Here is a 24,528-nt window from a genome sequence, read left to right on the forward strand (position 1 = left end):
ATCTCCGTGCCCAGCAGCTACCCCCTGGATGTCCTTGAGTCATACTTTCCTTTAACCCGACATAACACTATACCTCTTAAAGTACACTAAGAAGCCCTTACATTGGAAAGAGCCTGTTCTCATTTCTACTTCATCTGTGGGTATGTCATTGTCAGCCTCTCAAAACCATCCCTAAATTCTGGGTCTTTATTAATATTCCCTTCAAAACTGAAGTGTTTGTGTTGCGTTTGTGACAGAGTGAGGAGTTCAGCAGCAGCAGCAGCACACCGGGGGCGCAGTGACGTGTGAAACTGGGATGCGATCGCAGGTGTGAAGTACCTGAGGCAGCATCAGCACAGATGCTGGTCGACTTCTTCAGTCCATTCTTTTCTTGGGTTTCTTATGAGCGTTTAGTTTCACACTGGCTAGACCACCGTCCCTGTTTTATAAGCTCCTCACTTAACGACCGACACAAGGATATACCCATCCTTTCTCACACAAGAAACAGCATCTGTGTGGGAGATTTGAATATGTATTAATAGCTGTCAGTAACAGGTTTCTGACAGCAAATCAAGATAAAATGTAAACATGACAGAATTGGCTGAGTCTCAAGCTTCGTCAACCTTCCTGGTCTTGGGCAGTACGCTTTTCTGGTGAATTTGACTGTACCTTCAGAGAGCTAAATCACTCAGTTGCAATTGTAAAATATTAATTAAAAAACCCCCAGCACATTATGAAACACCGCAAGCCATAATAAATAATACAGCTGACAACATTTTGCACACGACATAAATTCAACATTTTTCCACATAACTAGGAGCCATGTAGCGAAGCCAAGTCTTACAACATCTGGGTTTAAAGTGTGTGTGTGTCTAACATCTGGGTTTAAAGTGGGCCTTGGAAAAGCCTTGTGCTCTAACTACATGACACGTAAACAAAAACTCACAAAAACACTCATTCACACACACAAACACTCTCATACACACACTCACAAACCCTCACACAAACTCTTGGCAAAATGCAACTCAAAGCAAATGCAAGTGTGTTTGTACACGAAAACGCGGTTTTGTCACAGGCAGCTTGCCAAAGTAGAGCCTGCGCGGGTGTGATCACACACCCCTCAGCTGACAAGACACACAGTAATCAAAACGTCTGTTAGGTCTGTGTGTGTGTGTGTGTGTGTGTGTACGCGTGTATGCAAGTTCTTTCTTCCCCCTGCGCTCATGGTGTGCTTCCCCCAGAGAAACAGTTATGTCCACAGAAACACAGACATACTTGCGGTCAGAATCACGGTCTTGGTGACAAACCAGAGATGGGAAAATATAACATGACATCTTACTGCTTTAATACAAAACAGTGATGCCCAGTAGAAAATATAACATGACCTCTTACTGCTTTAATACAACACAGTGATGCCCAGTAGAATCTGCGTCGGTGAAGGCCACTTCAGTCTTTGCTTTGGCATTGTTGTGAAAAGGACACTTGAACAGTGCCATTCACAGAAAAATCCACGTTCATTTCCAGTCTTTGAGAGCAGTTGGATGATTTATGAGTAAGACATGAGTCAACTGAGGACAAACGAACACACAACCTCAATCATGCCACTGCATTCAGCAGTAAGGGTGGAAAATACTTCACTGCAGGATGAGCACCACCTTGTGGTGGAAATATTCCAGTTCCTCAAACATAACCACATTAGCTCTCCCATCAAGACTTATTGAGGCGTACACAGTCAGAACTAGCTGACAGAGGCCTCAACTAAAAGCTTCAAACAAAGTATTAACTCCTTTCGTTTCATTCTTTTTCTTCTCATTCAGTTTCTTCTATGTTCCAACTGCATCAGTCCACAGTGAGGACGTTCTGAACTTGAGTGAAAAACACACAACTTGAGAAGTGCCATTTTTCTCTTTCAGCATTCAGGCGTCGGGCATCAGTCATCCACATTGTTGCCAGAGATTAACTTTGTGGCAGCTTTGCGGTACTCTGGATCTGGAAAAAGGAAGTGACATAGCTTATAATTTCTGTCACTCCTTGGATTTGTTAATCATCTTTAAGATATACCAAAGTGAGCAGTATTTATTTAACTTCATGATCCCACACTGCGCTAAATGCATCCCAAATGTACGTAGTCCATCAGTGTTTCACTGGATTAAACCAGGTGTTCACAACCACAGCTTCCTCATCAAGAGCACATAATAATAATAATAATAATAATAATCATTATTGAAATCCTAATTAGACTGATTTAAATCAGGAGTTTACTCAGGGCAGAGACAGATAGCAGATATGGAGGATTGTGAGAAGGAGAGGCTAGTAGTGAAAAGGAGATACATCTGGAATGGTGATGCCAAGGGTTACAGCCTGGCTACTCGCTCAGCAAAAAGAAATCTGGTACTGAAATAAGAGGCGGTGGTCTACTCACTCCGTCCAGCAAACGTCAGGAGGACCCGGGTCTTCAGCAGCAGCAGGTCCCGGTCCACCTGGGCGTCCTTCTTGGCGTGGTAGGTCCTGAAGTGCAGCGCCAGCCACAGTTCACTCCTCTTCTGCCACTCCTGTTGGACCGCATCCTGAAGATGCCTGAGACATGATCAATATAATTTAATAAATACATACATATATTTATTCAATTAATATCTATTCAATTCAATTTTATTTATATAGCGCCAAAACGATCAAATTGTTTCAAGGCGCTTCAAGAATCAAGAACCACTATGGAGACCAGCAAAATAAGGGCGTATTTACACATCGACACATTTGACAGGTGACTTTCTAATCCCACTCCCACTCATGTCCTGTTTCTCTGCCTGGTTCTGTCCAAAAGGCGCTCATGGAGAGCAAGTACTCCTTGATTTGATTTACAACGAAACAGTTCAAACCAATGCACTGACCAACATTACAGCGATGTTTACCTTTGCAACATTGAGAAGACAACGACCCACAGACACTTCCAAGCATTCACACTATGCTTCCAGCTGGTGTACTCAAGAAGGTCCATGATCACCTGAAGTGCCTTTCCAAGGTTTCCATCATCTTCTACAAAAAGATAGAGTGTATTTTATAGTACTCGAAAAGCACAGTTTAACGTCAAAATCACTGAACTGTTATTCTGACAGGCCAGCTAGTTAAATCGCTAAATAAAAGCCAAATTGGTTTCTGCTCTTTTTTCAGGACACAGAGTCTACAAAGCGATCATCGAAATGCTTTCATCGTACGATATAAGTTTACACGGCCATAATAAATAACAAATGCCAAAGTGAAGGAACTACGAGAATATGAGCGGTACCTGAGTCGACAAGAAGAGGACAATACTCCAGCGCCAACTTATGCGAGGGTACCAGCACCTGCAGGATCTGGCCACACAATACCATGAACTTCAGTTTCACCCACAAATGCTCAGAATGACTGTGATACACATGGCATGATGTGCCCTAGGATTAGGACCAGGACCATGTGTCCCATCAGTCAAAACAACACATCAAATGCATTAGTAGGAAGCAAAGAGAGAACACAAGTCCAACGTCAAAAAAAGAAAAAGTAAAATCTTTGAGGATCGATGATATTCTTCATTTTACCTCCAGCACTTTCATTAGTTTCTTCTTGGGGGCATCGTTCCTCTTCAGAAACTCATACAGGTAGATGTGGGCATTGGGATTGGCTGGGAATGCCTTGTCGTACGCGTAATCCTTCAGAACCTTCTCGGCACCCTTCTGATCATTGTAGAATTCTAACATCTGGAAATGTCACACCAAAACGGCAAATCCATCAATAGGTGTGCATGGATCAAATAACAAAAGTTACTGTATACAATATTTAACTGGTGTGCTGACATTATAAGACCTTAGAGTAACTGGAAATGATTGATTTGATCCACAAGGCCACTCCTGTTTTTCACGTGGCTCTTACAAATAAGTGCCACTAGAATGGCATCAGACACAGTGGCATTTCCCTATTTCTGAAAGCTCCTTGGCAACACAGAAACTGGCCTACAGTATGGATGCTTTTTTTTCTCTGAGATTACTGTAAACGGATTACTTGACCATACTGTACTTAACCATAACCAAGTGTCAAGAAGAACCATTTAAACCTTTAAATAACACTTCAAAATTGACAGCTAAATCACCAGTTCACAACCAGTTATTGAGCTGATTTGAGTTAGCAGAATCAATACGCGCATTCTCCATGGTGTGTTTTCAAACTGGAACACAACTTTTTAAGAAACGTCTCACTTTGTTAAGATACAGGCCAAGAGAATGTTGTGGTGTAGCTCACGTCAATGTAGCCGAGCACGAAAGGGTCCCAGGTGCCGGGGTGTCTGATGACCTCCTTAAGCGTCACAGAGGCTTGCCGGAAGTAGCTGTGCATCTCCGGGTTACTGCTGTCGTCATGGTGATCTGAAACATGTGAGTCAGGAAGTCAAGGTTCGGGGATAGTCTATATCAGGACGTTTTGTTTAAGCACAAAGCGATTCAGGAAAAGGAGAAAAAAAAAAATATATATATTCTTGTGCACTGTGTGTGCACCTGATTGTTTATGTCAGGTATTCAATGCTCAGGTTCACACACACAAATGCTTCTTTTTTTTTAACAATGTTACTTTTACATCCCTCGAACCCCTCTGCTTAAACAGAAGAGAACAGGCCGCTTCAAACTGTCCAAAAGACAGGACTCTTCAATACTGCACAAACTGGCCTCACCTGCCTCGTCTGCTGTGGACCTTCTGTTGCGCCAGGTGATGTAATCCAGGAAGCCACGGTAGGCGCGGATGAGATTCAAATCCTGCGACTGGGCGGCAGACTGTCTGCCATATCTCCAGCTCTCTGCAATGGACAGCTGCCTTCTGGCCTCCTCAGGTTGGCTACTCACCAGCAGATGGAACGCATGATCCAGACTAATCTAGAGAGAGTGGGGATAGTACAGTGTGAACGCATGATCTACTGATCTAGAGAGTGGGGATAGTACAGTGTGAACGCATGATCTACTAATCTAGAGAGAGTGGGGATAGTACAGTGTGAACGCATGATCTACTGATCTAGAGAGAATGGGGATAGTTCAGTGTGAACGCATGATCTACTAATCTAGAGAGAATGGGGATAGAACAGTGTGATGGAATGCAACGTTTAGATTATGTCCTCCATGTGGTATTCAGTATAACACTGGATCAATTGGTAGAGGATGATGAGGTCAATAACTCATGGAGATTGTGGAGTGATTATCAGGGACCTCAACAGATTTAGATGAAACAAACAAAAACAAAGTTAATTGTAAATGTAACGCCCATCATCAACCAAATGGAGATCTCCAATAAATGTGGGATCATAAAATGTGTTCCTGAATGTGTTTATTACTGTCATAGAATGTGTACCAAAACCTTTGCAGCAATGGCTGCTTTGTCCAAAAAATAAAACAAATGCACTGACTACTCAATAAAAGTGAGATAAGACCCCAGTCATAGAGCAAATCTACAACCTTTCAGATACCTTTGCAAAGTTTTTCACCCCGAAGTTTTTCATTCGTTCATAGAGATCAATTATATCCTCAGGCTTGGAGTTGGGATGGTGGTGCAAAATCTCACAGCCAAGACGCCACACGATCTGAAGAGGAAATTGCATAAAGTTCCTAAGAGAACACACTGGAAACAAAATCGTATTTAATGTCTGCCACTTGCTTTCGTCCTGTGTATAGCCGTTTTTTATTCAATCACGGCGTAAGTAAAGATACCTCTGACGCTATTAGTTGATTGGCACTATCCGTGTCCTCAAGTGCATGCGTATAATGTGATATGTATTTAGCTGCGTCCTCCCACCGATGATGGAGCATGGCGTCCCTAACGCTCCCCAGGCATAGTCTTAAAGTCTTATGAAATCCAGTCTCTTTCGGCCTCTCTGTGTGGAAATGACAGAACTAAAGTCAAAGTTGTATTCAAATTCTAAACATTATTAAACCAATGTAACATAGTATTATATGCCTCCGCATGAGATATGAATAGAAATGACGGAAGATGGGAATGTAGTCTGTGAAAAGCCCACCTGGACATACTGCTGGCGGCAAGAGAGAGGATGATGATTTAACACTACTTCCACCCCATGTGTTATCGTCAAATTCGCCATTTCCGTATATGTTTGATGCCGCGTTCAGCTCAGCTTCAATATCGTCCATGTTTCACTCGTGTCGATGAAATTCGTTGTCTACACTGCAAAGTACAAACGAACAGAAATAACCCCCAACACAGGCTAACACCAAAGAAACTGTGAAGTAACTTAACACCTCAAATTCACTGCATACCACGTGTGTATCTCGTCTTTATTACCCATTGGTTACATTGACTTCTTCTACTTTATTATGCAGTGAGGAGGAAAGGATGGACATTACACTCCCCTCTACTGGCAATTAGTGGAGCTGTCCTACTATAATTAAACTTTCTTGTCTTTTTAATGTCCGCATCTGTTGACCTGACATGTAACGTTACAGCTACTCTCAGACTTTTTTTTATTTTAATTTCATTTATTTTTTTATGAAGCATGACAATACAGCAACACAGAGGACATCATACATTATATCAGTACAGCAGTACATTAAAACATACACAGAGAAACATAGCTACTCTCAGACTAATTGATAAAGGCAACAACCTAGCACGTAGAATATTCAAAATCCCATGATATCTCGCGTGTTTTACAGCAACAAAGATACGAAACAGTGCGGTGAGCACATAAAGGTGACAGCACAAAAACAGCCTACGTCGACTATTATGTCGTCATGTTGCTGGCACTTCAAATGTTCTTATAATTTTAGTTCCAGTCACTTGACAATGCGCATCGGTAACGTACATCGTGCTTACCGCTAGGCTTATCAATATGGCGAGTAAACTTCTTTTGCTTAAGCTTATTTATCTAACGGCTTTCTCTAATGTCACACAAGAGAGGCCGTATCTTAATGTGTCCACAGTGGCACCGGACCAATACCCGAAGGTCAAGTACAATGGTAAGTAACTCTCAAACTATAGATAATAATTATTTGAATGGTTAAATAGCATATTACGTTAATGTCCTCTTGTAAGATCTTTCTTTAAACAATGCAGGGCTGAATGATTCATTTGTAAATATCTATATTAGCTATATCCCCCCCCCCCTTTCTCTGACATATAATAGGTCTTTGGCATGTAGGATAGAGAGTAACAAGAGTAACTAATTAAAAAGTAAGTGTTTCAGTTCTTCTTGACCTCTACCAATTGTAATGAACCTAAAACTAAGTTTAATCAAAGTAACCAATAGAAACATGTTTTACTGACATGTACTTTAATGAAGACACACCCCTTTCCCGGGACACGCCCACCACGGGATACGCCCACAGTTTCCATGACAACTGTTATTTAAACAGGCAACACCGAATGATAGTGGGTGTGCCATGATTTAAGGGTGGAGCTGCTCTAACACTTCCATTGCCCAAATATGGACAGTGGGTGTGGTTGTACGTTTAGGGAGGGGCTACTCAGGTCAGGTCATTGCCCAAATATGGACATCCATCAAAAATGATTTGTCTATGGGAAAAATGAACGGGGGTTTTCAAGCCCAATGATGTCATAATCGTACACACAAGAACACACCCACTTCACTGGACACACCCACCACTAGGGATGTTATTTGTACTATTTCATTTAAATAGAAACTCAGTGAGGCAAGATGGGTGTGGTCTTACATTTAGGGAGGGGCTAATCAGGTAAGGTCCTTGCCCAAATATGGACATTCATTAAAAATAATTTGTCTATGGGAAAAATGAATGGGGGTTTTCAATCCAATTATGTCATAATGTTACACAAGGACACACCCACTTCACTGGACACGCCCACCACTAGGGATGTTATTTGTACTATTTCATTTAAATAGAAACTCAGTGAGGCAAAATGGGTGTGGTCTTACATTTAGGGAGGGGCTAATCAGGTCAGGTCATTGCCCAAATATGGACATTCATCAAAAATAATTTCTTTAGGGAAAAATAATTGATATTCACCTACGACCTCTGTCATGATAATCTGGAAATGGAGTGTCAAGCTGTTCCTGGAATGTGTGTCAGTGGAATCCCAATAAGATTATACGTTAACTTCATTCTGACACATCTCTTCCCCAGGAACACACATTGTTCCAAGTGTTCCTAGGATTGGTGCCCACCAGGACAATCTGATCTTCGACTTGGCCACACCGCAAGGACAAGGTTTGGCTGAACACTTCTATGGTAAGTGGCTCTCCTGCATGAGGTGTTTCTTTAGTCTGTTCAGTGGGTCTTTTTTGAGGTCAAAGGTATGTCAGCAAAGTGGGCTCTGAAAAAGCAACCAATGGTAACGACCCTACAACCAAGATGAAATAGAGGATCCAATTAAAATCCTCTTTATTGGCATGTACTCTCTATAGGGCACACCCACTTCTCATGGGACTCCTATCATAGGTGTATGCACCAAACTATAGTCCTAGGCTTTTATAGATCTGAGAATTCATAAAATCCCTTTTGTCTAATCTATTACCATGGTGACATTTCAAATGTTCTAAGAGTCTTTTTTATCTCTTTGATTCGGCTCCTCAGGAACATCTTCTGTGATCAGTTCTAAACCTGCCCTTACCGGTCTCAAGCAAGAGAAACCAATCTTTGGCTTGGCCATACTGCCACCGGAACAATGTTTGGCCTACGAGTTCTATGGTAAGTGGCTTGACTATATAATGACCCTAGGCAGAATATGTGCGCGGGGGGAGGGGGTATGGCGACGGCGGCGGTTACAAACATGAAAAAGAACGGTACGGGACTGTAAAATGTTTTGGGAATCACTGCCACATCAGTGGGCCGCGGATTACTTTCTAGTCAGAATGGTGGTCCCTGGGACAAAACCAGTTGAAAACCCCTGCACTAAACTAGCAGGAGCATCCTTTGCCTTTAAAGAGGTGAGAAGCTCTTAAAGGAGGCTCAGTAACTGTAGCTTTACAGCTAGGATGGCTCTAACTTGGGTAGCTTGTGCAATTACCCAAATATGGAAATCCAGATGTGAATTCAAATTCATAAAATCCCTTTTTGTCTAATCTGTTACCATGGTGACATTTTAAACGTCCTAAGAGTCTTTTTTATCTCTTTGATTCGGCTCCTCAGGAACATCTTCTGTGATCAGTTCTAAACCTGCCCTTACCGGTCTCAGGCCAGAGAAACCAATCTTTGCCTTGGCCATACTGCCACTGGAACAATGTTTGGCCTACGAGTTCTATGGTAAGTGCCTAGACTATATAATGACCTTTATATAGGTCGCCCATTGTCTTATTTGTACCTGAGAATCCCTTACAGTAAGATCAGTGGGTGCGGCTTTGCAATTAGGGAGGGTCAGACACCCAAATATGGAAATATGGATCTGAAATTGAAATTGTATCTATTGAATTCCACACCTGATCTGTTGCCATGGTGCTATGCTCCTCAGGAGCATCCTTTGTGTGGAGTACTGAGCCTGCCAGTATTATTCCAAATACACAGACTTTCGCCATGGCAACACTGCCAAGTGAACAGGGACCGTCTAAACAACCTGATGGTAAGTGATTAGCCTAGACTAATTAAATGTCATGTCACATAGACACTTGCTGATTTCTATGGTATCGATGAGGTCTCTGAGGGCCAATGACATCACTGAACCCCATGATAATGAAACAAATTCAATACATTAATTTATCATTTTGAATTGAATATTGAAATAGTTTTTCACATAAACCAGGAATAGACAAATGCATCACACATTTACAAAATCTGTTTAGCTATCCATAACTCATTAATATGCAATATGTTCCTTATAGGCCTTATATGTCAAATTTAAATAATTGTATACCTTATATTACCACGGTCAAAGAAAAATTAACTGAAGTCTAAAAAATAACGCAGTAGGAACTAAATTACAATATTGTATTATCATGTTAGTGCCACTTTAAACAATCTGAAAGTTTATGTTATTTGACTCCACGCTCCACGAACATCCTGCATATTATCCTAGTTCTGCGGATTTGCTGACGTGTCGACTAGATCTGCCCATGCTCAGGCAGAATTCAGCCATAATCAAGCCAACCACTATGGCTACAGTCGTATCGCATTTATATTGCTTTATTTTATTCCTTCAAATATTTATTTCAAATGTCAGTCTTGATAGACGGTTTTCGGACTTCAAACGATGTGCCGACGACGAATGCAGTAGTGAGTATTTCCTGTTGCGTGAACTTTGGAATTCTAAACAATACAGTTGGAAATCTATCCAACCAACGTTATCTCCCCCACCTTATCCTAGATGAGCTGCACTATATCCTACGTCAGGTTACCGGCTAACTTTTGACTTGTTGTTTTCTAAGCTGACATGAACTTCCACCACAAAAACATTAAAAGGTATTAATATATTGTGTAAGAAAAGGACAGTGACAATGTTAACGTTAATTTGCAATACAGCGACAACGTCGTTGTCGTTCGCTGGCTAGCTACTTGGAAGTTCACAAGCTAACTCTATAGCTAGCAGGCTTGCTAACTAACATTAGCTGTTGCAAGCTAAATAGTTATGATACAATCATATACCGGTACGCCATCTGTTAGCCAGACAACCTTAACTAGCTTCATTTTGCCGTGGTGCAGGCAGCTGACGTTGCTATGGTACACGCAGAACCGATCTGTGATGTATCCTTAGTGAATCGTTAACAAGTTAGATAGGAAAGCTGGCTTTATTGCCTAATCGGATAGGTCGGGTAACTGACTAGCATGTTGGCTATTATCATATTTCACAGCGTTAGCTAGCTTTTCGAGTAGGTTTGGTTACATTTAATAAACCGAAGTCTAAACAATATTTCCTTCCCAAACTATTTTCATAAACCTCAATGATGACATAGCATTAGTTAGCTGAGCACTTTGAGCATAAACATTGGGCCGTTGTCTGCATCCGAAATGTGCCCTCAGGCCCAATAAGTTATTTATCTGCTCTAAGAAGTCACGGCCAGCTAGAATCAAGTATCTCATTCTCGTACGGCTGGCAAGAGGAGAAAATGGTTGTTAAATCAAGGATCTGTGTTTCCGTTATGTGTGCGGCCTTGGCTTTACACAGAGAAAAACATACTTATTGTATAAAGTTACGTTGTCATCAACGAGATTTCACTTACGTTAAGCTTAAAGCCTAATTTTCTTCAGTGACATGGAGCATTATTATGCCAACCTGTGAATTTTTCTGTCCTCAGTGCTTCTGTGTCGGGGGAAAGCCTCAGATGACTTCTCCGGACCAGACTGTAGGTTCCTATCTTTCAGGAAAGGGGAGACGATATATGTGTACTATAAACTCTCAGGACAGAGGTCGGATCTGTGGGCAGGAAGTGTAAGTATAAGTTAATCATTACTACATGTCAGTTTAAAAGTTTTACACTTTATGAAGTCTTTGCAGAGTTTTGCATTGTACCATGTTTTGGCTGAATTGGTATTAGTCTGCACAGTCTTATCTTTTTGCCAGACTAACTCAATTTACCATAAATACTGGTCAGGGTTGATATTCCTATGAACGGTTACATGTTTTTCTCACATATCTGGATTTTGTGTTCCATAGGTTGGTAGCCGTTTTGGCTATTTCTCTAAGGACCTGCTCACCATTAACCACATATACACTACTAAGGAAATAGACATTCCTGCTGAGGTGTGTTCCTTTGATGGATGAATCAGTGTGCATATTTCACCCCTTTTAGTTATCTGTGTGAAATAGATGATTTAATAATTGTTATATTGTAATTGTTATAGTTATAGTGAATATGTTGGTTCATTATACTGTGGTTTACATTGTTGAATTTGCTGTGTGCTTAACAGAATGATTGTTTTTATTAAGGGCAGTTTGTAACATTCTGATTTCTGTTGTTATTTCAGGAAACTGATTTTGTTTGTTTCGAGAATGGACAGGATAAGTTTGATAGTTATGATGTAGACCAGTTGTTGACAAACAATCAAGCTCAAGCAGCGAGTAAATATGCATCTGTGGAATCCGCTGAAATCAGAGACACTCAGATTGTTACTGAAGAAGGGGTGTCATCTCAGGATGAGACGACATCAGAGAATGACCAGAGTGTCAACGAGGAAAGTGAGCACGTCATAAAGGAACCTGATCCAGAGGAAGTGTCACTGGGCCCCAGCGACACAGTTCACTCAGATGGTGAGGAGGCGGCCAATACGTCTGTGTCTACAGCTGACAATCATATTGAAGACCCTGCACTGGAGAGTGAAACTGTCACATCAGATCCCCTTCAGGAAGACACCAAAAGTTCCTCCTCTGAAACATCGGAGGACCACCTTCCCAGAGATGATCCTGAAATCAAACCCATCAGTAACCATGTCACTGAGGGAGTGGTTGTCCCTGAGCTGAAGACCACTCTTGGGCACACTTTTGAAGCGGTGGTCACAGATGATGAGGACACTCTGAAAGTAACGTCTGACTCTGATGAACAGGAAGCTGAGGATGGTGACATGCCTGAAGAAACCAAGGATGAGGCAAAACATGACTCTGAAAAACCACCATTTCCGTCAGACACTGATTATCATGCTTTTATGGAGAAGTACAGAGAGAGACTGGCCTTTGAACCGCCAAAAGAACCACTATTATCAGATCTGACCAACCATGCACAATGGGAGGAACATGCGATGAAAGTGGACGAGAAATTGAGGGAGTTTCGATTTCAGGAGGCCCAGCGTGCTTTATTTGAGGAAGAGCAGGATGAGGACGACCTGGAGGATGATGCCAAAGTTGTTGAGACCAAAGGGAAGGAACAAGATCAGGAACAACAAACAGAAGTGATCACCTCCAAGCTTCATGCTCCAGCCGATCCAGAAGTCCCCAACCCAGATGTCCCAGGTGATACTGAACCACTGGATGACGAGTTGATCTTTGAAGAAGCGGATGAATCCATATCTGAGGAAGAGGCACATGATCAATCCACTGAGGAGGCACCATCTTCTCAAGCTGATGAATTGGAAGACGATGAGAATACTGACCCTGCTCAGTTACCTGTGCAGCCCCAGGATGCACCTTCAGAGAGTTCAGCAGAGGCTGAAAGCTCTGGTAAAGTAACAGAACTCGAATATGACAGCAAAATCACCGAACAGATAGCCAAGGTTAAAACTGAGTTAACTGGTATAGCTGATTCTTGGGACATTGAGCATGCACACCAACCATCTGAAGATGAAGAGGAAGAGGAAACAAAAGATCTGGAAGAAAATCTGGATCCCGTAGAATTACTTGAAGATGAAAATGCTCTGCAGTCATCCTTAGCTGACGAACCGGAGGAAGGTGAAAAAGGGGACCTGACCCCTGGGGCCATAAGAGCTCCTGCCATCCCAGACATTGCACCATCACCAACTCCCAGCCCTGTAGAACCCGACTCCGGAACCACTGAAGTAGAACCCAACTCTGGAACCGCTGAAGTATCACCCATTGTCGAATCAAGTAATATCAGTGATACAGGAAATAACATAAACACTACAGATCATGAGAGTTTCACTACTGATGCAGATGAGCCAGAATACAGCGACCGTGTTCTCAGGCTGACTCTCATTAGGGACCACTTCAAAGAGCAGGACATGGAACTTTTCCAGAAATTTCTGGGGTTGAAACACTTATTACGGATTGAGGCCATGTTTAACGATCTTGAGGAAGAGCTGAAGTCTGCCAGGTCATCTCAGACAGACAGCAGTGAGGACATTGAGAGGACCCTGGAGGCAATCCTAGAGACCTCTGAGACCTCCATCCTGGATGAGATCGAAAAGATGCTGGACAGCAGAGATCAGAGAAACTCTGACCTGGAGGAAATTGATGCTGGCATGTTTGATGAAGAAGCTGCCATCCTTGATGACTTCCAGGAGCTGGCATTCACCTTGAGAAAGAAGTACTCTGCAGCTAGTGACACGGCGCCACTGGTCACTAAAGCTCAACCAGAAGCTGTCACAGGTTAGCCATACTCACATTATCCTAATAATCCTAACAACCCTATTATTGATTGTGCACAGTTCACAGTGGTTATGTTTATAGTTAAGGTATTTACGATGAAACTGTGATTTATATTTACAAAGTATGCCTCACACAAATTAGCTAATTAGGAAAATGCTATTTAAATAGGTTAAACAGACAAGGGGTTACAAAAGTAACTTGTTCGTGCATATGAACAGTAGGTGTATACATGTCACTAACTGATCCTGTGTGTATATATTTTGCAGAAGAAATAAACCCATATAATGTTGTTGAAGACCCTGTGAACAACTTAACTGTGACAGAACCTGGTGAAGGCAGTGACATCAGAAAAGAGGAGCACCAACACAGCCTATCAGAACCAAGCACCCGCAGCGACATGCCTCACAATTCAGACTTGGACATTGAGGAGGATGGGGGGCACAGAAACAAAGACAGCCAGGCAAGCCCAAAGGAGCCAGAGGAAATCCAGAGAGGTCCGCAGCCTATTTTGGAAAATCCTTTGGATGTGGGTTTTGGCTTTGAGGTGGAACATCCGTCCTCAGGTTGGTGACCAGACCCTCTGAAATCTTACAATATTTCTCGATAAAATGTAGGTTAAATAGTTTTTTCTGTGCAAACATTTGTAGGTTCAATTGAACATGGCGTTTCAGATTTCCATGAGGATGGGACTAAAAGCGATGCCAGCTCCACATCAGTTTATGCTGAAATGAGCAGTACTCTGCAGTTGATTCATCTCTATCTTGGACTGTATACCGAAGCGGTGAGTTAAATACTTCATAATTTCCTTGGAATCAACATAAATAGTTAGTTTTGCTGTGTTGTAGTTTAAAGTAACTACATTATAGTAGCTTCACATAAATGAGATGAAAGACAGGATAGCTTTAATGTTATGACTGCATTTACTTGTTTTTCTGTTTTACTGGAATTTAAATGACACTGTACTTACGCTGTATACACTGCGATTGACATGGGCTGCTTGACAACTATGTGGTTAAATCAAAGACTTTAGATTTTAGGCTATGTGAAATCTTTTTTTTTTTTCGAATCTCCATAGCGCACCGAATGCAAAGTCCCTGTCGCGCTTCATGTGACGTGAATGAATAATAAGGTTAAAGATTGTTGACGTGTTCAAGAGGGTAGGCTGAAGTTCAGTGTATCCAGTTGCAGGACTGTTGCTTGTCAGAAGACCAGAAATTGGTCGCTTATTGACTGACACTTCTCGGGAACGATCATTGTATTACTAGCACTATTACACATAAGTGAAAGGCTTTCGGTTATTTCTATAGCCTGGTGTTAGATTGGTCTAAAGTGTTGTTTGGCTAAGTAGCAAGTAGCTTTCTGGCTAACAAGCTAGTTTGACGTTTTGCGGTTAGCTTGCTCGCTAACGTTAGCGTTTTCCGGCTTTTTCAAATATCAAGCATCAGGTGTGCTGTATTCTCGGCGATATAGTACGGAACTAGTAGATTTAGGCATTTAACCTTAATATTTGGCAGTGTCAAACCTACTTTGCGTATGATAGCAAGCTAGCAGCCTAAGAAGCCGGGCTTAGTAGCCACACCAGATAACGGTAACGTTAGCCATGGCCGTTGAGGGAATTATTGCTTCTGTTTCACCTGCACGGGAACAGCTGGCTGCTTTTTACGTGGTATTTCTATCGGGATTGAAGGATGTAAGTATGCTCTAGCTATGGATTAATAAAACGCTATTTACGTGGTGTATTAACGTTACGGAGCAGTTGTAGGACTGAGTGCGTTCTGTGTGGAAGTGTCGGCAAGTTGGCTACCCTACAGGGTTAACAAGCTAAACTGTAACGTTAATCTAGGTACTGCTAGCTCTGCTGGTGAAATCATCAGACTGGTGCTGTGAGCTGGGAGTCCATAGGTAACGGTGTCGCAATAAGCTAACTGGACAGATTTTCCAATAGTCCAGTAGAATCTACAGAAATAACTAACGAATCATTTTCTGTAGAATGGCGGACGGATAATGTGGTAGTTTTTAACCTAACGCTACATCTTCCGTGTCCTCGTCCCTCGAGGAGGCATTTTGTGCTGCATACGTGGCTATCTATGAGCACCCAGTGGCTGCTTGGTTAGAGAATTGTCCGTTTTTGTCATTGAGTAATCCTTCCAAGGCTGTTGGTATTTACTTTCCTCCATAAATGGCTCAGTGAGACTGGACCTGTGTGTTGCAATATGGTGCACGCTAAATCCTCCACAAGTAGGATGTAAGTGGTAAAGTAGCCAAACCAAGTAGCATTTGAGGGCTTCAGGGTCTAATCCACAGTTTCTGATATTGTTTGGTGGTGGCCTATAGTGCATTCCTGTTACATGTAACTCACACATATGCAGGGCAAAAGTGAAGGCCCCGAGAGACAAAAGGCCATGCATGTAACAGGGTTTCATCAACACAAGAGCCTTGAAAGGAGGGGTGGCTGGAAATTCAGTTTTCTAGTTGTTTTAGTCATGTGTCCTTCATTGCTGCTAGAGGGGTGTTGCTGATCTCATCAAATGAATTGTAACCAATCAAGAAGGTGCCTGTTCCCCTCTGTGTACCCAGCTGGTTGCCTCCCTGCCCGACGAATGGAGGCCAGAGCCCACTTTCCACGGGCTTTCCTGGGAGCCTGTGATGTGGACAGTGGCTGTGGGGATTCTCACATTTGTTGCGTTCGTCTGGAGGACTATTCTTGCTGTAATGGATATTTTTACTGACTACATATGTTTTATTCAAGCACATATTACATTTTGTTGCATGATATTAATGTGTCCCTTATTTTCCGTTTGTAGATAAGAAGCAGAATGTACCAAAGTAAGTTTTGCACCCACTTATTTATGAAATTCTGATGTTATGATTGTTTTGTTTCTGCATATATTTATTTGTTTGCCACATCTTATTTCTCCAGTAACAGAAAAACAACTGGCACACAGAATTAAGAAACTGCTCGATGAGAAATGTGAGGCCTTGACAGTAATATCGGATTTGCAGAAGCGGGTACGTCTTAAAACTTCTCTCTCTTTTTCTGCAAACTCATATACCACAGGAAGTAAGTCATTTGTAATTTCTCTCTAGGAGAAAGAGTGGGAAGAACGACTTAAAGATTCTGAGCAGTCCCAGAAATCCTTGGTACATGAAAATAAAGTGAACAAGGTAAAAGCAAAAACAGCAACAACAACAACAACATCAACAATAATAGTGTCATTGAGTTGACAGGGCATTTATATCAGAATGTTTGTACCTATTTCAGAAAGTTTTAGAAGAGATGAGAGGAGAACAAAAGAGCTTGACAGACAAAATCAAGGTACTGGAACCGAAGCTTCAAGCTGAGCAGAAGAACATGCAGGACATGAAGGAAACGGTAAGACTCTCTCCCCAAATACTGTCAAACCTCCTGCAACCTGTCATGTATAGCACTTGCTGAATGCTTTTTTTTGTTTTTGTCTTGTCAAATAACAGCTTTCATACTCCAGCGGGAGAGTGGACGTACTTCAACAGACCATTGCATCCTACCAGGAGGAGCAGGCACAGGTTTGACTTACAACTGCCCACTCTGTTCAGTCACAGAACTTGACCGGTGGCAAGCCAGGTTTTCAATGATTCTTTTCTCTTCTATGTTTTTTTAGCTTCAGGTTCTGATCGATGAAGCAAAGCTCCGAGAGGATGTCTTTAAAGCAAAGATGAAGGCCTCTGACAAGGACGCTGCCGCATTGAAAGAGCTGAAGAACTCTGTAAGTTGACCGTAGATGGCGGAGTGCTTTTGCTGCCACTAGTTTGCCCATCTACCTGTGCCTGCCTTACCATGTTTTCCTTCATCTGTTTAGATGCAACATGAACTCAAGGAATGGGAAGAGAAGCATAAAGATCTGAATGAGAAGATCAAGGTTTTCCAGAAATCCCAGAAAGACCTGGAGGACGCCCTTGCACATAAGGAAAACGAGATTGATGTGAGTGGATTGCTCTCAAATGTCAAGCTCAAGCAGCGTCATTCTTACCTTCAGGGTTAGATGCTTGGTTAGCCCCAGCGCTAAAAGCTTAGCCGCTGCAAAAGCTGATATTTCTCTTCCCCAGGGTTAGTGGAGGCTGCTCTCAGTGCTGAAGCTAGCCCATCATCAGTGCTAGCATACTCTATTGGAATGGGCTATGCTAACGCTAAACTTCCACTGTAGCTGATGCTAATGGTCGTCTTCAATGAAAATGAATGCTGGTCTGCAAACAGGGGTAGAAGTACAGCTAGAGCCAATAACAGACATCAGTGATGCCACATGTAAAATCCAACTTTTCTTGGTTCTTTGTAGATTATGTCTGACTGCATTGCTGAGCTGAAGTCCTTGGGGGCTCTTGAGGCTGACGATTCTCATGGTGACAAGGCTTTGGCCAATGGTGAAGCCTCTGGTAGGTAGCCTTGTCAATCAGCTGTACTATGTAATAGAATCTGTACTCAAAATGTTGGTTGTGTTAACGTCGTTCCATTTCCCTTGATTTATTTTCAGCCAAGAAGAATGAGACCATGAAAGCCCACATCAAACAGATGATGGACGTCTCAAGGGTAAGTGTCAGTCATGACCAGCTTTGCCATGAAAGATCTCACTCTCCGATCCAGTTTTAGACTGTTGCTAATATTTTGGTTTTAAAACAGGTCAAAGCCACTCTCTCTGTCATTGAGGATGAGCGAAACCGCTTCTTGGCAAAGCTGCTGGAGGAGGGCAAGACCAGACAGACTCTCGAGGGTGAGCGCACAACTGCACAACTGTTCATTCAGAGCTTTGTTTCCGTTAATGCAATCGATGTAACTCTTCTCAACCTAACCTTTGACCCTCCAGAACAAATCCAGAAGCTGGAACATGCCCGGTCCGCGCTGGAGAATGACAAAGGCCAGCTGGAGAGCCAGCAGAAGACCCTGGAGCAGAAGCTCGAGATCATGAGTGAGATGTACCAGCAGAAGGAAAACGCTTTGCACCAGTGAGTACACCACAGTTGTGATGGTTTCAATTTGTATCACCATTGTCTCACTTTGTTGCTGCCACTTTGTGATCACCAGTGTGATCCCCACCTTATAGTCCTTGCAGTTTGTGTGGGTCAGTGATGCTCATGCATTCTTCATCTCGCAGGAAGTTGACTCGGGAGGAGCTTGACAGGAGGGAGAAGGAGAGCAAGCTGTCTGAGGTCGACAAGAAGACTGTCAAAGCGGAGGAAGAAGTTGAGATACATAGGCGCCGCATTCAGGAGATGGAGGATGAGATGCAGAAAGGCGAACGCTCATCCAAGACTCAGGTTAGATGAGAGTTCAAGTCCACTGTCTCTATATCAGCTGGATTCCGTTAAGATCTGCTTACATGTAACTTGTCTTCTTCCTGCCAACAGATTTCAGCGCTGGAGAAGAAGGCCCATGACAACTGGGTAAGAATGTAGGAAATGAAGCCTTAACTTAATCGGTGCACTATGCAAAAACAGACAAGCTTGTTGTACATTGATATGCAGGAACAAGTTGAACTGTAGAACTCTGGGGCCTATTGAACATATCTAGGGTTAGATCATTTCTAACCCCTCTCTAGCAGACAGAAGATAGATACTATCCTTTACCTGTGAGTGACTGGTTTTATGTCAGTTTGGCATTACTGTGTGTACATTGAAGTTGCTCTCTTTTTGGGCCTGCAGTTGGCCGCTCGCGCATCTGAACGAGCTCTGGTTGAGGAGAAACGCGAGTCAGCTGCTCTGCGTCAGAAGTGAGTGCCCGTGTGTGTGTGTGTGTGTGCCTGTGTGAGTGTGTGTGTGTGCTTGTGTGTGGGAGATGACTGTCTGGTCTGTGTGAGAGTGTGTGTGTGTGTGTGTGTGTGAGAGATGAGTGGTGTCAGTGGGCCTTGGAGTAGCCCCCTGTTTGGGTGACTGACTGACTTACTCTCGATGCAGGCTGATGGTTATTAACGAAAAGGTGGGGGAGCAGTACAGACACCTGCCCAAGCCCACCCCTGGTCGGCCCCACCCCCCAATGCGGAGAGGTAAGTCTTTTCACACACACATTTACATTTACATTTTGTCATTTAGCAGACGCTTTTGTCCAAAGCGACGTACAAGGGAGAGAACAGTCAAGCTACGAGCAATAGAGACCCAGTGTAACAATAAATACTATTTTACATAAGAATTAGAAAAAAAGTGCAGGAGTGCAACTGCTGTAAGTGCAAGTTAAGTACTAGGAGAAGTTAGGAAGGGAGGTGCTCTCTAAAGAGTTGGGACTTTTGCGGACACATTCACACACTGACATAGAGGCTCACACAGCTTTACAGTATGTGCACAGATATGTTTGGTTTGACTGTTTGGAGCTTCATTACTGGCTGTTTGAGTGATGGGTGTTTGCTACACACCTTGGTGTAGCAAACACATGTCATTGGGTGTGAGGCAGTAGGATTTTGAATGGTCTGTTTTTGGTAGTGCACTGGGGGAACCAGGGGAGTGGACTTGTGGACTGGTACACATGGTCCCTGGCTCTCTATCTCATACCAAACATGCGCTACAGCTGTGACAGCAAGGCTAAAATTAGCATAGGCTTTATGTGGATTCATTTTTTTTTTTGTCTGCATCTGTGCCTCTTTTGAAGTGGAGTGGCATTGTGAGGAGCTTTGCGCGTGTGTTCTGTTGTGTTGGTGATACAATTTGCGTGGTTGATCTGGTCCAAACAGGTGACTCGTACGGGCCCTCTCCTGTAAGTGGAGGCGCCCCCTCCCCCCCTCTAATGATGGAGGGCCCAGGGCGGCCCCCCTCGGCACCTATGGGGCGACGGAGCGAGCCCCTAGGTGAGTCCCATCCATCCTTCAGTGGATTCCCACCAACCCCCAAACCCCCGCCCTTTTCCACCACGACGACCTCGACCCCGTTGCACTCGTCCGCATCCTTCAATCCATGAACTCCTCAGCCCCGTTTCCCTTTTGATTCCTCTTCGGTTTCAGTCCCTTCTGTTCCCTTCTCTACTCAACTCTCCCCTGGTGCTCAATGGACCTGGGCTGTTCTCCCCTTTGTGTTCTTTTATTCCCTTTTGTCTCCCTGTCCCCTTTCTGTCCCTTATGATTCTGTATCCATGACAACCGGATGTGGACGCCTATCCTCTTCCGTCCTCCCATTCATGTCTGTCTGTCTGTCTGTCTGTCTGTCTCCGCCCAGATCTGATGCCAGTCCCTGCTTGCATGTCGTTCTCGTCTGGCATTAGTGTGGCCTGCATGTGCATGCTGCGGCTTTGATTGTGTCTGTGGTATGGTGGCGTTGTGATCGAGTGTGCCATGATTTCCTCGTTGTGTTTGTCATGGAGGATCCTTGGTGTGGGTACACTGAACCACATGTGGAAAGTGCATGAAGACCTATGGGTTGCAATACGGTTGGCATGAGGGCAAACAAGGAACATATGGTTGGTTTTGTGGTATGAAGACATGAATTCTAAGTGCACTTTCTCCTCCAGGACCACGACCTCCCTCTGACCCACACGGACGTTACCCTGACCTCGCCTACCCAGCACCTCCTCGACATGGTGAGTTTTTCCATCGCATTGTCCGGTGGCTGATTTTTACCAGCAATGTCACTTCCTGTTTCGTTAGTAGTCACTGCCGCCTCCTAAAGTCCCTGTTCTCTCCGCAGACATGTACGCTCCTCGCACCTCCTCTCCTGATGGATCGGTGAGTGCTAACGTCATAGAGTCATGCTAGTAATGTGCTGAAGAGAGGGTGCTTTGTGTAAACAGTATAGGCCCGTAGTCACGTGTGTATTTCCTGTTGTTCCCTGCGGGGCTGTTTGGCCTGTAGCAAACAGCCCCAGCTCCAGTAGAGGCTGAGGCTCAGGCCGAGGCTGAGGCCTCTCCAGAAGCCCCCGAGGCAGTGAGTATATGAATGTCGGGGTCAAGCGGTGCAAACTGTGTGTGTATGGGTGAAGGGGTGAGGGGTGTGTGTGCGGGTTTGCGTGCACGTGCTGTTAATCAGAGGAGGCTTCAGGCTTCATATGTCTAATGCTGATGGCTGGACGGGAGTCTTACTCGTACAGGTGTGATGAACTCATGAACTCACTGTCTTGCAGAGTGACTTATATGGCATACATACAAACACTCATATACACACCCACTTTGATCTCTGTTCAACAAAGCCTCGTACCCCAAAATTGCACAAATGTGCTCAAAACTTAAAGGCTTATGGGGGCCGAAGCTTTGTTGAAATCTTCTTCAGATCTGAATACGGTCTGGACTCGGGTGTCAGTGTGATCTGTATGGGGAAGGTCTAACTCCACCCACTGTGGTAGGCTACATGGTGTGTGTACTTCTCACATCGTCTGCATGTCTTAACGGAAACCCCCAGAAGGATGCAGCGGGTCGAGCAGTTCCCCCCCGCACCCGAGGTCTCATTGTCTCCACTCTGTCTCTGTTCCAGATGTCCAAAGCTCAGGGCCCAGGATCTCTGCTCGTGTCCCCGATCAGGGACTCCCCGGCTCCCACCATGGCCCCCAAGGGCTACGGCCCACCTCCAGTCGGACATCCCATGGGACCCGGCCCTCCCAACGGCCTTCCTCATCCCATGATGAGACCCAACGGACATCCACCCTCCATGGCCCCTGGACCAATGCCTCTTGACCCACGCTTCGGACCACCTCTTCCTGTTTCAGACTCACGCTTCGGACCACCTGTTTACGGACCCCGACCTGGACCAATGCCCGGCCACCCCTATGGACCTCCACCACCCTTCAGTAAGAGCAACAGGGCTGTTCACGGCATTTTTGTCTGTCTGTGTGTGTCTGTGTGTGTCTGTGTGTGTCTGTGTGTGTCTGTGTGTGTCTGTGTGTGTCTGTGTGTGTCCGTGTGTGTCTGTGTCTGTGTGTCTGTGTGTGTGCAGCTGTTTAATGTCTGTTCTGCATAGGCGTCATAATGAGTATGACCCTTTTGGATCTCATTGTGACTCTCTCTCTCTGCAGTGCGAGGCCCTCCTGCACCTCTGCGCGACTATCCACCCATGGGACCCTCTTACGGACCAGACTACTCTTACCCACCACGCCACCTGCCCCCCGGAGCCATGCTGCCACCCCCTGGAGCCATGCCACCTCCTCCACACGGCGAACTGGACTTCCGCGGACATCACCCCGCCCACGGCCACGTTCCTCCTGAGATCAGGAACAGCCAGGGAGACATGCACTCGGGCACCGGTGCCAAAACGGACAGCCCCGCCCAGCACGCTCCCGGCCAGCAGGACAGCGCCACCCCGGATCTCGACCCCTGACCGCCCAACCGACAACGAGCCAGCAGCCACTCGCTGCTGGATTTACAGTCTAGTTGTTCTTCAACAACAAAAGACTTGAGCATCCCATAAAAAACCCATACAAAAATACTACACATTAAAGCATCCTTACAGGCAGATCTAGCTCTGGTTTTGGATTTGGGAAATGTGCAACACTGGATGATGGCTAGTGTGGACAGCTACTTCAGTGTGGCCTACTGTGCAATAACACATTTCTAAATGTATGCCTAAGGTTTATTTTGTTTTTGTTCTGAGAGTTTTAAAAACATAGGAGACAGTGAACGTAAGTGATTTTTCCTGTTTTTGTTTGTTTGTTTTTTCACAAATATCATGGTTTCCTGTGGAAATGCTTAGATATTACAGGGAAAAAAAGAGCCTATTCAATCCGGGCTGTACTTAATGCAGTCTCCACTTTCCCCAGCCTCGAGCTAAGAGTGAAGAACTTAAGGTGACTTGTGTGTAGATCTGGTGATGGAATGCAAGCTTTGATGTGTCCCCTGGTATGTAAGTTTTATAAAGTGATGCGAGGTACCACACACAATCTGTTGTTAACATTGTATTAATAACAGGCTATTTATGTCGAAATTGAATACAAACCGGCATTTTTCTGCTCCAATCAAAATGCAAATTCAAAACAATATACATGTTTGCATCTGCAATGATGGTTTTAATGGCCAGCTTATTTTTGTTTTAGATTTTGTTGTGTTGAGATTTTTTTTAATGCTTCCGTCACTTCTTTTCGAAGAGAAAAGACCAACATGCTGTCATATTGACAAAGTACCTGTATATTGCCTTGACTGTAGATGTATATAAAATTATTCAAATCACCTGTGCAAAAAATACAATTGCTCTATTGTTCTCTTTCACATAATCTACAGAGAAAACCCAACTGCTTGTGTTAATGCTTCATCTAATGTGCAGTTACTCTCAGGTACACAACAGCGTAAGATTTGCTCATAGTAAGCAGGCGTTAGTTTGACTAATCTGCTAATACCCAAGCATTTCAGCATGTGCGGTGTGTGGCGCTGTTCTATAGAACAAACTTTTGTACAATAAATAGAACGTGTGGGGGCTCCAGTTGATTCATCAAGGCTATCCTTGGCAATTCAGGAATAAGGGAAACTAAGAATAATGTAACTTTTTTTACCTTCATTATAAATAAAGACTAAGTGGAACATTTCAAATGCATTGTAAATACGTGTAACAGTAGAAGAAACTGCTGTGAGATGCACTATGGCTTTGACTCCTTATTTGTCCAACACGCTTAAGTGTTCTGTCCAACACGCTTAAGTGTGCGTTCCAGTGTTGTCTC

General features: G+C 43.8%; 2 protein-coding genes across 6 annotated transcripts; one reads left to right on the forward strand and one right to left on the reverse strand.

Annotated features, from left to right (window-relative positions):
• Window positions 1-1,302: 1,302 nt before the first annotated feature.
• Window positions 1,303-11,322, reverse strand: taf1a (TATA box binding protein (TBP)-associated factor, RNA polymerase I, A). 2 transcript variants are annotated; one of them, XM_031582259.2, is made up of 11 exons: window positions 11,182-11,322; window positions 6,005-6,168; window positions 5,697-5,860; window positions 5,456-5,569; window positions 4,673-4,871; window positions 4,249-4,370; window positions 3,552-3,710; window positions 3,263-3,329; window positions 2,889-3,012; window positions 2,402-2,556; window positions 1,303-1,968 (listed from the first exon to the last, which is right to left on the reverse strand). In XM_031582259.2, exons 2-11 carry the CDS (start codon window positions 6,132-6,134, stop codon window positions 1,910-1,912), a joined length of 1,293 nt encoding a protein of 430 aa, XP_031438119.1. In that variant the 5' UTR covers window positions 6,135-6,168; window positions 11,182-11,322; the 3' UTR covers window positions 1,303-1,909. The 2 variants fall into 2 exon arrangements, with proteins under 2 accessions (XP_031438119.1, XP_012682068.1); XM_012826614.3 differs by having other exon boundaries at window positions 11,129-11,322.
• mia3 (MIA SH3 domain ER export factor 3) lies at window positions 9,938-24,402 on the forward strand. 4 transcript variants are annotated; one of them, XM_031582255.2, is made up of 28 exons: window positions 9,938-10,184; window positions 11,204-11,337; window positions 11,563-11,649; window positions 11,874-13,944; window positions 14,211-14,507; window positions 14,592-14,725; window positions 16,522-16,653; window positions 16,749-16,770; window positions 16,865-16,953; window positions 17,032-17,109; window positions 17,207-17,317; window positions 17,416-17,487; window positions 17,583-17,687; window positions 17,781-17,903; window positions 18,255-18,351; window positions 18,450-18,505; window positions 18,596-18,686; window positions 18,780-18,918; window positions 19,068-19,230; window positions 19,321-19,356; window positions 19,615-19,682; window positions 19,867-19,955; window positions 20,634-20,747; window positions 21,404-21,472; window positions 21,580-21,617; window positions 21,744-21,815; window positions 22,359-22,671; window positions 22,897-24,402. In XM_031582255.2, the coding sequence occupies exons 1-28, from the start codon at window positions 9,941-9,943 to the stop codon at window positions 23,196-23,198; spliced, it is 5,346 nt and encodes a 1,781-aa protein (XP_031438115.1). In that variant the 5' UTR covers window positions 9,938-9,940; the 3' UTR covers window positions 23,199-24,402. The 4 variants fall into 4 exon arrangements, with proteins under 4 accessions (XP_031438115.1, XP_031438116.1, XP_031438117.1 ...); XM_031582256.2 differs by having other exon boundaries at window positions 14,616-14,725; XM_031582257.2 differs by having other exon boundaries at window positions 14,268-14,507.
• The last annotated feature ends 126 nt before the right edge of the window (window positions 24,403-24,528 follow it).

Source organism: Clupea harengus, chromosome 15 (assembly GCF_900700415.2).
Source record: "Clupea harengus chromosome 15, Ch_v2.0.2, whole genome shotgun sequence".
In the NCBI taxonomy this organism is placed as follows: Eukaryota; Metazoa; Chordata; class Actinopteri; order Clupeiformes; family Clupeidae; genus Clupea; species Clupea harengus.

Bases quoted from the DNA above. Each gene is read 5' to 3' on its own strand.
- mia3 (XM_031582255.2), top strand. From the start codon at position 9,941: ATGTTATTTGACTCCACGCTCCACGAACATCCTGCATATTATCCTAGT. The intron at 16,771-16,864 runs GTAAGTTTTGCA...TTATTTCTCCAG, and splicing joins AAGAAGCAGAATGTACCAAA to TAACAGAAAAACAACTGGCA. The intron at 22,672-22,896 runs GTAAGAGCAACA...CTCTCTCTGCAG, and splicing joins TGGACCTCCACCACCCTTCA to TGCGAGGCCCTCCTGCACCT.
- taf1a (XM_031582259.2), bottom strand. From the start codon at position 6,134: ATGGACGATATTGAAGCTGAGCTGAACGCGGCATCAAACATATACGGA. The intron at 5,861-6,004 runs GTGGGCTTTTCA...ATTTCCACACAG, and splicing joins GCCGCCAGCAGTATGTCCAG to AGAGGCCGAAAGAGACTGGA. The intron at 1,969-2,401 runs GTGAGTAGACCA...TCCTTTTTCCAG, and splicing joins CCTGACGTTTGCTGGACGGA to ATCCAGAGTACCGCAAAGCT.